Genomic DNA, 14,053 nt, shown 5'->3' on the forward strand with positions numbered 1-14,053 from the left:
GGATGAAATTACAGATATTCAAAAGGATTATTTTCTGCCATTGTAACAAAATATATTGACAAAACGATATCCAAATGTGGCGCGGTGAGGAGATCGAGTTGTTTTTTAATTCTGTTTGACCGCACAGGGAATGGTGACCAGGGTCGTTTAGGAGAGTTCCCCTCTATCCATCCGTCCGTCCATCTTCTATGGCGCTTAACCTCATATTTATGTTCTAACTAAATACATTTCTCCCGAAACTCACATCATCATCACGAAAAACCTCGCGCAAAACAATCGGCAAAGTTTGTTATGCTTCTGAAGCGGTCCAGCGAGTATTTTGTCTTTGTCTCGTTGTCCCCCCCCCCCCCCCCCCCCGATTTTGTTTTGTTTTCTTTGTTTGTTTGTTTTTGTTTTGTGTGTGTGTTGCCATTATTCATTTGAAGACAGCGAAGGAGCCTCGTAGCACTTTTTGGACTCATGAAGGCTTCGGTCACACACATGAAAAGGCCTTACTGCATCCCAGGAACATCATCATCATCATCATCATCATCATCATCATCATCATCACATCATTTGGAAAATGACTTTTAAAAGTTCCATGAAGGAACCGTTCCGCACTCAGATTGGTGCGTTTCTATTGCCTTCAGGGTTCTTATCGTTATTATCGTTATTTATTATCTGATGTCGTGGTTTCGAAAGTGAAGTCAAGACGATCCACATTAAATCGAGTTCCAATAACAATTTGAGCCACTGAGAACTAGAGTGGGCCAAGTCCATTTTTGGGGGGGGGGGGGGGGGTGGCAAAGCACATCTTTCAGACGAATACCGGTCGAAATCAAGTTTTAGTCACGACTTTGGCACTTTCGGGTCAGTCCGAAAAACACACGCGACACTTTTCACGGATAGAAGACTCCGACCGTAATTATTACGTGATTTCTCATCCTTCGCGAGATGTTGACAGATGTGACGCACGTTTGGTCTTGGACCACAATTGCGCTCCACTTTTTCGATCGTCCCAGTTTTCTTCTTTTCCTTCAAGCGACCGAGATGACTGATCTGAAAACGATGACGAGACAAAAGCATTGCACCGAACGATTTTGTATTTTTTTTTCATAACTAGCACGCCATGTATCACTTTTCATGATCGTCGATAGATTTGATGAATGTTTCCACTTGGACCACGATTGCACTAAATGTTTTCTGCAATCCTGGTTGGCTTCTTCTCTTTCCAGTTGGCGAGATGACTGAATTGACGATGATGACAGGATAAAAGTGCACGGGATGTTTGGACTTGGACCACGATTGCACTTAAAGGTTGTTTTCTAATTGTGGTTTGTTTTCTTTTCTTTCAAGCAACGTAGACGATTCAACTCAAGATGATGACAGACCGCTATGGCGCGAAATGTTTTGGGGTTTTTTTCTTCAAATTCCACTTTGTTTCTTGTCTTTCAGCCAGTCTTGACGACTCAACTGAAGACGATGGAAGGATAAAAGTGCAAACGATATCATGTAAAATGAGTATGCAGTATGATCGAAGTCCAAGACTCATTTATATTTGGCACAATCTGAGGAGAACAACAATTTCTGTAACAATGAAATATCCAGAAGAGGTAAGCATCCGTCATATAAATCACCAAGATATCAATTGCTCAGATTTTATTGCAGCCATAAAACCTTGTCGTGCAAAATGACAAAAATATGATTTAGCGTTAACCCACTCTTGTTCTCAGGGCTCATTTTTTCAAAAGTCCATTTTAGTGTGGACTCTTGGCGATTTGTTAAGAGCGTTGTTGACTGTGAGGGCAAAAAGGAGGACAAGGCTGCAACTGGCGTAAGAAATGAAGCACCAAACGATTCTTTCTTCCATTCGGTCCAAAATGGAAATTGTGCAACCTGATCAATGAACATGATGGCAAATATTGTGCCAATGGATCACAGTTAATGCAGAACGCAAGACGTTTCCTTTCTCTTTTGTAAGTGTGTGAGTGCCGAGGTTGCAACATTCTACTTGGAAACTTTCCATGGGAATAAAGGGAAAATCATTTAAAATTACAGGATGTTCCCAATGTCAATGTGCACTTGTACTATATATATATATATATATATATATATATATATATATACACTTACATGCTTCAATAAAGAAATATGTTTCTTCATAAAAATATAAGTGCAGCCTGTAGTTTTCCTGCATATTTTCTATGGGGTCATGTGATTTCTACCAGCCGATCAGTTCAGAAAGGACACCCCAAAAAGTTAACAGATTAAAGTAACCGGAAAAATTAATTAGCCAGCGCTTTTCTAATGAAGTTGCTTGACGTTAGTTTTTTTTTAAACAATTCATGTTCTGCCATGGCAAATGAACATAGTGAATGAAAACTATTTGTGCCATTATTGTTTATTTATTTATTTATTATTTAAATTTACGGACGTAACATTGATTTTATATACTTTTATTTCATTCTAATTTATTTTTAAGGGCTTTATTTTGTAGGATTATAATTTAATTGATTTAATTCACTTTGTAGGATAATAATTTGCTAAAAGAATAAATACTTGAATAGAATAAGTGCACAAATTGGATATTGTTGATTAAATAACTATAAATGAATTAAATTAAAATTAAAGGAAAATAAGTTAAAAGTACAAGAAAAACAAATATTTCAGCAATTTTATTCCGATTGTCCAAGTATTTCAAAGAGTGCTTAAAGCATGGGTCCACATTTTTATTTTTATTTTTTTACTTTTTTTTTGGGGGGGGGGGGGGGGGGGGGGGACGACGACAATAAATGCCTGGAAGTGGCAATTTGTCGAAATAAAACAATATACATTTTTATTTTTTTAAATTCTTATCACTTTGAACACTGTTTATATTTGAATTACAATGTATTTGAACAGTTTTTTTGCTTCCATTCTAATTAATTTTAAAGAGAATAATTACATGGATAATATATAAATACATCAATTACACCAAAATCATTGATACATTAAATAGATAAAAATATATAAATCATGAACACATTTTGAATTTTATTTTTTTATTTTTTATTTTTATAAAAGTAAAACCAAAACGTTGCAAATCGTAAACTACTTTTGTAAAAATCACTTGGAATTTGCAGGTATTTCAATGCATGTGCTATTAAGTTATACCGTATAAAGTTAAAATCCCATGAAAAGTGTCCAACTCCTCATAATTGTACCTTTGCAACCCTAGTGAATAATCCATGAATAATCCAGCGCGCGCGTGTGTGTAATTCTGTCCGCCGTTACGGTACAATCTCTCACAACGAGACGATAGCGATAAAAAATTGTAAGCTCCGTCCCGTGAGTAAATAGACCGGTATCGGTGGGCGTGTTCTAGCTATATACTCAAGTACAAATATTCATATCAAAAAACAGCACAATTCTCACCATGGGTCATGTACAACAAGTCTGATGAAGAAAAAAAAAAGAACACAAATCAAAAAATAAAAAGGCACAAAAACTGAAAGAAAGGCATATGTGAACCTGTCATAGCTCGTGGATGCGAACCTATCATAACTGATGGGGTCGGGTTTTGGGGTTGCAACCTAAAATGCTGATGACCACTTTATTTACAAACACAGCCATGCGTCACGTGTCCCTAATAAAGTGCATGCAATGAGAGGAGCCATGACGCCCGCGACGGGGGTCTCCCACGCTCGCGTTCACAATTCAGAGGAAAAAAACGAAACAAAACAAAAAAACAAGAAGAAAAATCATGAGGAAAGCAGCTTGAGACGGAGAGGAAGAAGAACACGAAGAAGAAGAAGAAGAAGAAGAAGAAGAGCAGCTCACATTCCACAATGTCCCTCGACATCAGAGGTGGGCAAACTTTTGTGCTCAAGGGCCAAATTTTGTTTCGAAAGGTGGGGAAAAAAATGGGCCAGCTCATTCGTAGATGAGGTCAGGAAAAGGAGAGTAAAATGTCAACGTCGGTGACGTCTCGGCATTTCTTTGGGACATTCTTACTTTGAAATTGTACAATGCATAGTTAATGCAATTACAGCGCTGTCTTGAGATAAAGAATATATGCCTGTGAGGATTGTTATTTTGTCTGCTTCGAGCGTTATAATACCGAGACACTGGTGCTATTTGTTAGCCAGTCAATGGCGTTTCCCAGTATGTGTTAGCATTAAGCTAAACGGAGTTGATTGGGGCAAAGCTATTTGGCTGTTTGAAATACAAAATGTGTCATTCTCTTTGTTTTATGTTTATAGTTTGACAGTAAACTCCATTTTGGCCCATTTGTGCTCGCAAGTCCAACCCAAAAAAGTCTGCTCGACGACGGCGACGCGGCAAACTCACAAGTCGGGTCACTCGTATCTCAAGGCAAGACTGCATAATTCATGAAGAAATGTTTAAGGGTGGTCCAGCTCAAAATTACATCGAATTGTTTCATTTATCACTATTATATTTGGATAGTTATCATCAATGTAATTATAATGACTTATTGAAATCTTTTTTTATCAATGTTAAATATGTAGACATCAAATTGTTCAGTTGTCTTTTTTTCTTTTCCATGTAAAATCAACCAAGAACACAAAATATTTTGTTCGAAACCTCTTCATTAGCTCCATTAAATTATTGGTTAATGGATTTATCGTAAGTAATAAAATATAAAAATAAATACATTGGCCTATACATTTCACCATTGTGTATTTTATGTATTTATTATGTATTCATAATTGAATCACAAGTAACTAACTGCTTATTTTACAAAATAAACACAAAATTGCTAAAGATAAATATTTGATCAATATTTTACAAAAAATATTTTTTTTATCATCTACAATAAATCAATTAGCCAATTATTTGAGCTAAATGAATACAAAATGTATTTTTTGTTTAAAAATCTATTAATGTATGTTGATTAACCAATTGTATTGGGGTGGGGGGAACAGTTACATGAATGCAAAGAACAGAGTTGACCCAGGTGACCCCCGGGCCATACTTTGCCCACCCCTGTTCGACACACACACACACACACACACACCCACGACAGAGTTCTACTGAAACATATCAAAGTGCCCATTTTAGCAAAAAATTTCCTGAATTATTCACTTCATACCAAAAATCGAGAGGAGGAGGAGTAATAATCCCACCAACAAGATGGAGAGGATCCAAACGAGTTCTCCGCCGTTCCCAAAAAAAGGGGAAAAAAAGCAAAAGGTGGCCGCCGGTCCGCTTTCATCTGTTGTCGTCTTTGGGGAAGACGTCCGGAGAGCCCAGACTGCCGAAGCCCAGGATGCGAGTCTCGCTGTCGAAGGACAAAATCTCTCGTTCCTGACGCTCCAGCAGAGTTTTGATCCTCTCGCTGCGATCCTTCTGCAGAGCCGACAGCTCCTCCTCCATCTGCGCACACGCACGTTTACGCTTCATAATACACTCGAAAAAACGGATGGGTTATTTTATAAACCTAATTCCTGGGTTGTTTGTGTTGGGTCAAATTTCTTGGGTTGATTGTCTGAGCGGAACAATTAACCCATTGGTGAGTCATCGAATAACGACATTTTGGGCCTTATGTTCACCCAAATAGTTGGGTTATACGTTTAACCCAAAACGTTGGCTCAAACGAATAGCCCACATTTTTGCATCAGATTGACCCAAGTAGTGGTCAGTCCCTTTTTGACCCAGCAAAATTAACCCAAATCGGGTTAATTTGGAGGTTGACGTCAAATCATTTGTTTTGACGCAACAGGTGACAGCTACCTTCTGCTCCAGGTGGGCCCTGCGCACGGAGACCTTCTGCTCCAGTTTCTGCAGCTCCCGCTCATGCTGGCTCTCCAACTGGGACCTGGTCTTGGTCTGGTAGGCGCCCAGGAGCTCCATCTCCTGCTTCAGCTGCTGCTTCAGGGCCTCGCACTCCGACTCCTGCTCGGCCTCCAGCCTCATCTGGACACAAAGAAATTGGGGTTAATCCCAGCCAATCGCGGCCAGAGGTACTTTCTGCAATGGCGGCGTGCGGATAGCAAGAACGAGGCAGTTAAAACGTCAAAAGTGGAATACACGCCTCCAAAAACTGCTTCAGAATGGTCATGGCGCAAATTATTATTATTTTTTTATGTCCAATCAAAACAGTGGTGATTAGTTGATTCTCTGACCAGAAAGAAGTGGTCAGAGGTTTGCCCCCCCACAATACAGTGCCATCTTGACATACGATTTCCACATGCAACATTCATATCTCAAATTATCGTTCCCCATTGAAATGAATTGAAAAGCCACTAATCTGGTCCAGTTTCGCAAAAAAACCCTAACCAAAATGTTTGTAATGTGTTTCGTACCAAGGAAAACAGCAATCAGTCATTTTGCACATTCTAAAAACATATAGTAATAACTAAATAGAATGCATAGCATAGCACTACTCTGTTTTTGCCACATTTTTTGCTTCAGTTCAACAGACATGGTGCTGTTCCTTCTGTTGTGCGCACCGTGGCCACCTGGGGGCAGTCTAATACAGACATATGGATATACAGTGGACCCCCGCATTCTCCTATTTCTGCACGTGCTGAGTCGCCGTTTTGTGGATTTTTTTTTTCATTAAACAACAAAAAGGTTACATATGGTTTTTGTTTTTTCATTTTTGAAGGTGAAGCAGCCCCGAAAACACTTATTGGTGGTTTATTCCTGCTTATTGTAGATTTTTCGGAGTTTAAAAAAATAGAAACTATTTTTTTTCAATGTAAGGATAATCAATTATCCACGGATTTTCGCGGCGCTTAACCACCGTGAATAGCGAGGGTCCACTGTACTGTACGTGGAGACGGTCACAACTCCTCAGTACGCTGCAGTAATAATTGTCGTTTTTTTTTTTTTTTTTTTTTTTTTTTTGCAGATGATAAAGAATATGTGCACCGCAACAACAATGCAAGTTTTGTTAGTCCAATTTTTGTCATTTTTCACAGTGTGTTAGCAAAGTCAGCTAAGCAGACTTTCCTAAAACAAAGCCACGAGGTTGCTTTAAAGGCGCAACTTTATGTCTCTCCAATTTTAAAAGGAAAACAAAAACAAAAAACGCTGGTATCTCGGGGAAGTTGTCAGCGCGGGCGCTCGTATCTCAAGGCTCAAGCACGGCTAGCGTACCGCTTGCGAGGCCGTCATCTGGTTGATGGAACGCTCGTACTGCCGGGCCAGCACGGCCAGCTTGCGGGTCTGCTCCTCCTTGAGGCCCTTGAGGAGACTCTTGTGGTCGGCTTTGGGCGAGACCTCCAGCTGGTGGTTGCGCAGTGCTTTGTACTGCTTGTTCTGAACCTTGCACGTGTCCTGGAACTGCTTCTTGATCTGCAGCTCCAGCGCCTGAGGACGAGGCCGCATCGCGTTCAACATTCTGCCGGTTGCCACTTTTTTTACAAAATGACACATTTCACGTGACGAACAAAACGAAACAACATTTCCGAATCTTACATTCCAAATGTCAAATCTCAACATTTTATGGAGTTCTCACCGGCTGACTGGGTTTATGGAATTGTAAAGGTTTTTTTTAAGATGGATATTTTTATTTTCGAAAAAACGTGTTTATTGATTGATTTAGCCCACAGTGGACCAAGGAAGCGATCTTATCTCATCGTTTTCATACTTCCGAGAGAAATTGCGTCGTCTAGTTTTTATTAGCACTTTTGCATCATCTCAAATAATGAGTTGATTGATTTGTCGTCACTAATACAAAATTTAAAAACGTCATATTTACATTTAAAAATGTATTTATTTGATCAAATAACTGATTGGTTGATTTAAATGATACAAATATCAGTATAATAAACAATTTCATACATACATTTAACAGTTTTGTATTCTATCAAATGAGTGGTTAGTTGAATGATTGTAAAAAGCTATTAACATTTTTATTAAAATAAACATTTGATAGATGCATTTAAAATATGTATTTATTTCATTCAATTGTGAATTGATTAGTTACATTCATTACGAATAACAGAATCAAAAGATAAATATAATAAAATACATACAAAATTGTTGACTGTATGTGTAAAATGATTTCATAATTGTTTTTTAATGGATTGTTCGTATCTTTTTTATGTTAGTAAATAAACAATTTTGTATTTGTTGTAATAAATAATTTCTTCATTGATTATAGCTACATTAATTATGAATAAAAGAATGAGACACTATTTCATGCTGTAGATGCAAAATTGTTGAATGTACATGCAAAATGATGTCTTCAATCGTTTGTTGCGAATATTTGTAATGTTAGTAAATAAATAAAAAACATTTGTATTTATTTTGTGAAATAATTGGTTGATAAATTCAAATGTATGTATGTATATAAATATTTGTAAATAGGAATACGGCCAACCTTGAGGTCTCTGGGCTGCTGCCGGTGCTCCAGCGCGTGTTTGCGCGCCAGCTCCCGCTGCCGGCGGCCGTTGTACTCCTCCTGGTTTTCCAGCTCGGTGCGGTGCTGCAGCCGCACGAGCTCGGCGCGCAGCTTGTGGAGCGCGCGCAGCTGCCGGCGCTCCAGGTCCTGCGTGCCCTCGTCCTGACGGATCAGCAGGGCGTGCTCCATCTCCTTCTGGCTCCTCTTCTTGTTCAGCTCCTAGGGAGAGTCGGACGAAGCCGAAAGGTGACCGAGAGGAGCGGGGAGCGCCCCGCGGTGGTCGCCAGTCAATTTCGAGGCACATCGTGCAGACGAGCGCGCTTTGAGCCCACAAAGCGAGCGCTCGCATAAGTTGCGAACTCCACACGGGAAGGCCGAGATTCAAACCCAGAAGCGCAGCACTGCTAGGCGGACGTGCTAAGCGCTAGCGCGCCGCCAGTGTTTGCTCGATGACTATTACGAGTTAACCCTTTGAAAATGCTCAATTTGCAATACAGCGGATTTAGCGATTATTTTTTTTCATTTTCTCTCAAGATTGGCCGGCGACCAGTTCGGGGTGTACCGGGGATGGGCTCCAGCACGCCCGCGACCCGCGTGAGGATAAAGCGGCTCAGAAAATGGATGGATAGACGGATGGATGGGTTTCCCATTTTTCTTTTCAAGTGAATCCCCTCTTATTCAAGAATTTTGGGGGGGTTTGAAAAAAACCCAAACCTTTTCAAATGCAATTCTAATGGCCGTCAACTACAGGCGGATATTTGCCGTTCGCGATTCCCTTGTCGTCGCCCAACTATTTCAATGGCTTTCTCAATGTAATATAACAAATTACATTTGAAGGATTTGTCTTCATTTTGAATGAGTCAGACAGTAAATACATACGTAAAAATCGATTTGTTGCATTATATGTGTACAAAAGATGATAGCATGTTGACCTAATGATAAATGTGCACAATTTAGACAATATCGCTTTATATGACAAACCGGATGAGTGAATGTTCCATCAAAGAATTACAAAGACGAAACTGTTCAAATGTTTGCACCACACGGTAGCGCTTTGACGTCTCATTTGGGAAAGAAATAGCACGTTTGAGACGACAGCCAAACGGCACACAGACCAGAGAGAGCCAATCACGAGCGTCGGCTTTAGAAGGAGGAAGTGACACGGGGGGAAAAAAAAAAAAAAAAAAAAAAAAGGTCTCATTTGCGGCACGGCGGCGGTCACCTCTCGGAGCTGCTCCCGTTCGAAGTCGTGCTTCCTGAGCAGACTTCGGCGTTTGAGCGCGCGGCAGCTGCGTTCGTAGACGAGCCGCTGCTGGGCCAGCAGGTCGGCCTCGTCCTCGGCCTGCGAGCGCTGAAGCGTCTCCTTGTGCCGCGACAGACGCTCCTGCTTCTCCTCCTTGCGGGCGCACGGGTCCTCGCTCATCTCCTGCAAATCGAACGCAATGCGCTCCGTCGGACATAGTGGCACGCTGGCGCCCTCTCGTGGCACGAGAAGGAGTCGCTGGATTCAATGAGGGAACTGGGCGCAATGTTCCGGTATCTTCAACTTTTTTTCAAATCCAGTGTGGTGAATTTGTTGAGTACGGTTCAGTTGTATTTAACTTTGCAGTACAGAACATTTGCGTTTATTCGGATGGGACAACTTTTGGAACGGTTCATTGTTTTTATATTTACGTGAATCTTTTCGTATCGTTGTTCATTTATCTATGCCGACGACGTATCGTGACAAGCCAAGCAATGAAATACTTTTGAACGAGTTGGCAGCTTTTTCATATTTTCGTAAAGGTTAAAGGTCACAATTTAACGATGGTAAATTATTTTTAAAATAAAAACAACAATGTGTTGAATGTATACAAATCGGTTGTTTTACTAATATTCATTCATTTTATTAGCTACAATCCTGAATCAAGTAACCAATTCTGTAATGACATAAATTAGTAAAAAAAAAAAAAAAGTAAATTAAATTAACAAATACATGTAACATATTTTAATCACAAAAGAAAATGAATGAATGAATGATTCATTCTCATTTTCTATGTTATAATTAATTTAAATATAATTAAATAAGCAATTATTCACTAAAACAAAATATTTATAGCGCATCACGTTTTCCGTACAGTACCGCTTCATTCCAAAATGGATTCAATTCATTCATCAACAGGCCAAAATGACAACATGAAAACATGCCAAATCCACTTGTGCATGTTATTTCTTAGTTCTTTATTTTTACCAAATTTGCAAAAATCTTAACGAATATTCAATTGTCATTCTGAGGTGTTCCGTGAAGAATTTAGAGGGGGGGGGACGACGACAATGAATTGAATGCATTTTGAAAGAAGACTGTAACATCAGCAAGTGCCTAGAAAGTGAAGCGATGCAAATACTTCACCTTTAGAGAATTTCAGAATTTTGAGGGAAAAAAACCGAAGGGAATCCATTTTGGAAATGTGCAAAAAGTGAAGGTGTGCATTATGTTTTGTGCATGTGTCTTTTGACCTCTTTGATTTTGTCCTTGCAGAGTCTGTACTCTTTCTTCTGGTTCTCCAAGAAGGCCGTCAGCTCCTTCTTCTGCTGAGCGACGATCTGCTGCTGGATCCTCCTCTCCTCAGCACACACCGACTTCATCTGGGAGGACGCCGCGGTATTATCATCACCATCGTCATTATGAACTCATTCACTGCCGTAGACGTATATGTTCGTCAACCGCAATCCAGTCGTTCGATGCCACCGACGAATATATTCGTCAAGAATGTTTTCCAATGGGTAGCCGTGGACTAGGGTCTCGCCCGTTTTAATCGGTCAAATTCAGGTTTGTCAAGCAGTGTAATGACTAACAGATTCCTGTAGACGGCGGAGTTTGGATTTGAGATCAGCACAGCTTTTCAGTAGAAGATAAAGATTAAGCGGCGAATCTCAGCTTGTCACGTCGATCACGAGGGAGAGAAATGCTGATATGTTTTAAGTCGGACCGGTTTAAGGACCTCACACCAAACAGACGATGTATATGTTTGGTATAAACAGAGGATGTGTAGGTAGTAGAAAGTGCGCGTCGCAATCATGAGAAATGACGACGCAGTTCGGTTTGAAAGTTTACATGATGTCAAGGAAAACTGCCGCTTGTTGTGTTGTGAGATTTGTTTGTCTGAATGTTTTTAGCTTGTCCTGTCAAACGTGTTTTATATATTTGGTGCCTGTCCTGACCCGGACGCTCTCGTAAAAGACATGACTAATGTCAATGAGGTTTTCCTGGCTAAGTAAAGGTTAAAAATGCCCTAAAACGTCCGGCAATATGCGGTACTCTGCTTTGAAATCGGTTGGCAGGGAATGAGTTCGATGAAAATTCTGCCGTATCCGCTTCCCAAAGCGTCGCACCGGCAACGTTTTCATTTGCGGCCGCGTGCGCGCGTACCTCTTTGTCGGTCTGAGCGGCGTGGCGCTTGGCCAGCCTCTCCAGCTCCACGTAAGTGTCGTTGGCCTGCGTCTCCAGGTCCTTGTGCAGCCTCAGCCTGTGCTCGTCCATCTCGGCCTTGAGCCTGTTCTCCAGGGCGATCAGCTGCTTCTGGTGCTGCCGTCGCATGCGCTTGTAGCCAGACATCTGCTCCCGCAGCTCAAAGTTCTGCTCATGCTCCTGGATCTACCTGATGACCTGGAGAGAAGAAGAAAAAAAAAAAAAAAGGGGCCACACGGGGAAAACAAGGCTGATTTTATTTTTCATCCATACAAATAGCGACCGCCCACGCAATTGGTGAAATCCACAAACTAGCGACCCCATTTGTTTCTTTTTTTCTTTTTTTAAAGCTGTACGAACCTTACTAATATATCACTGCTCAACTGCAGTGAGGCATGGTGGTGGGAGCGTCGCGCTTTGGGACCTCAGTCAAGGTGGAGGGAACTATAAACCGTTCGGTGTTAGCACAAAAGCTCAAAAATTGAAAAAAAGAAATGTTTGAAAAAGGCTTCTAGAACAACTGAACTTTATTTAAAACTATTTCTCTTCACATGAAACTGGGGCTTTAGTCAACGTGGAGGGAATTATGACCAGTTCCAAATAGCAGTCAGCGTTAGCATAAAACCTTCAGCAAAATATGTTGGGTAAAGCCTACTAGAACATCTGAACTTTAATCAGAGGCACTTGGAATGGTCGCAGGTGTGTGATGACCCTTGAGTTTGAATGTGATTGGTTAAGAGGGTGTGCAGACATTTGCAACATGTTATTGTCTTTTTTTCCCATTTTAAATCCCCCTTTTGAAAATAGATACTTTTAAATTCAAGTGCGTTGTACTGGTTATTACAGGTCACATTAATGGTGGAATTTTTCATGACATACAGTATTTTGGTGTCCTTTTGTTTCACGGGGTCAGTAGAACAGTTTCTTTTAAGGTGATGAAGAGCGAGAAGGAAGAGGAGGAGGAGGAGGAGGGGAAAATGACATCCATTAACAGGATGTGGTTGCCATGACTACGGAAGGATGTAGTCATGGCATAGCGCGTGCGTGTGTGCCGCCGCCCCCCTTCCTCCTCCCCTTTCACACACGCACATGCACGCGCATTACACAATTTTTTTCCCCCCTCTTTCATGCAATCGGCGGGTGCGAGTGCTCGTCAAAAGGGGAAAAAGGTACCAAAGATGCTGATGTGATGACAGTGACGGTGTCGCGTGGGCGGCTTTTGCAGCAGCGTCGGTGAGAAGAAGGCCGCAGCTGTGGCCCGCTGGAGTCCCCGTACGCGGCCTCATCCCTTCTTCACGCCGGCAGCATGCTCCTGCAGCGCGGAGGGGGGACGCGGAGCAGAGGAGGAGGAGGAGCCGGAGCCGGAGCCGCCGCCGCCGCCGCCGCCGCCGCCGCCGGGTGCTTCCCGATGCCCGCAGCACGCCCGCTCGCGGTGTGTCCGACGTCCGTGAATGCAGCACACGTCCGCCGCCGGCCTCACGCGCATCCTGCACCGCGAGTCCTTTTTGGCCGGGGAAAGGGCATCCTCGAGCCCGTCAATGCAAAACAAAAGCACCGCGGCATGCGTGGCGATTCTCCACAAAGGGGGAGGGAGGAAATGACAAATAAAAATAATAAGGATCAAAACAATAAAGAGGAAGGAAGGGGGAGGGGGCGGCAATTACGCAATGCCTACCATTGATAATCGAAAGATGTGATGTAATTTAGTGGCACCGGAGAGGCCGCAGAGGAGGAAGGCTTTCCCCGGGTGACGGCTGCCGTGCTCGGGTGGAGGAGGGCGGCGGGCCGCCGAGGAGAGGCCAGTCCGGACATGCTGCCCAAGCCGCCCGCTCCGATGGGTGGCCTACATTTACGGCGCACTTGCTCATGGTAGGTGCTTCTCGTGCCTTCGATTCATCTCTTCTTCCCTCTCTCTCTCTCTCTCTCTCTCTCTCTCTCTTTTTTTTTTTTTTTTGTGTGCCGCTTCTCCTTACACTCCCCCTTCTCTTAAAGAGACACTGGGAAACTACACGCGCTCAATTCACTGTGACGCTCTTCAGTACTACAGATGGATAACAGCTAGGTAGCTAGGTAGGTAGCTTGATAGATGGGTTGTAGGTCCGTAGGTATGTAGCTGGCTAGCTAGGTCAATAGATAGCTAGCTTGGTAGCTGGGTCATGGGTAAGTAGGTGGGTAGATTGAAGGTAGCTCAGTAGCTATGTACCTAAGTAGCTAGCTAGCTAGCTTAATAGCTAGGTACATGCAAGGCGGGTGGTCGGTTGGTAGCGTGGTAG

The 14,053-nt window shown here is 42.0% G+C and overlaps 1 protein-coding gene across 3 annotated transcripts; it reads right to left on the reverse strand.

The window, feature by feature from the left end:
* Positions 1 to 339: 339 nt before the first annotated feature.
* Positions 340 to 13,682, reverse strand: taok3b (TAO kinase 3b). 3 transcript variants are annotated; one of them, XM_061697903.1, is made up of 9 exons: positions 13,456 to 13,682; positions 12,954 to 13,281; positions 11,742 to 11,978; positions 10,829 to 10,957; positions 9,555 to 9,758; positions 8,312 to 8,551; positions 7,084 to 7,296; positions 5,713 to 5,895; positions 340 to 5,355 (listed from the first exon to the last, which is right to left on the reverse strand). In XM_061697903.1, exons 3-9 carry the CDS (start codon positions 11,925 to 11,927, stop codon positions 5,191 to 5,193), a joined length of 1,320 nt encoding a protein of 439 aa, XP_061553887.1. In that variant the 5' UTR covers positions 11,928 to 11,978; positions 12,954 to 13,281; positions 13,456 to 13,682; the 3' UTR covers positions 340 to 5,190. The 3 variants fall into 3 exon arrangements, with proteins under 3 accessions (XP_061553887.1, XP_061553886.1, XP_061553885.1); XM_061697902.1 differs by having other exon boundaries at positions 12,954 to 13,354; XM_061697901.1 differs by having other exon boundaries at positions 12,954 to 13,682.
* Positions 13,683 to 14,053: the final 371 nt, after the last annotated feature.

Source organism: Phycodurus eques, chromosome 15, assembly GCF_024500275.1.
Source record: "Phycodurus eques isolate BA_2022a chromosome 15, UOR_Pequ_1.1, whole genome shotgun sequence".
NCBI classification, from domain to species: Eukaryota; Metazoa; Chordata; class Actinopteri; order Syngnathiformes; family Syngnathidae; genus Phycodurus; species Phycodurus eques.

What these genes read in the sequence shown, in the direction of transcription:
- taok3b (XM_061697903.1), bottom strand. Translation starts at nt 11,927, where the DNA reads ATGTCTGGCTACAAGCGCATGCGACGGCAGCACCAGAAGCAGCTGATC. An exon ending in CCGCTCAGACCGACAAAGAG is followed by an intron (nt 10,958 to 11,741) that starts GTACGCGCGCAC and finishes GCGTCCTCCCAG; the next exon opens with ATGAAGTCGGTGTGTGCTGA. An exon ending in GGGCCCACCTGGAGCAGAAG is followed by an intron (nt 5,356 to 5,712) that starts GTAGCTGTCACC and finishes GCGTGTGCGCAG; the next exon opens with ATGGAGGAGGAGCTGTCGGC.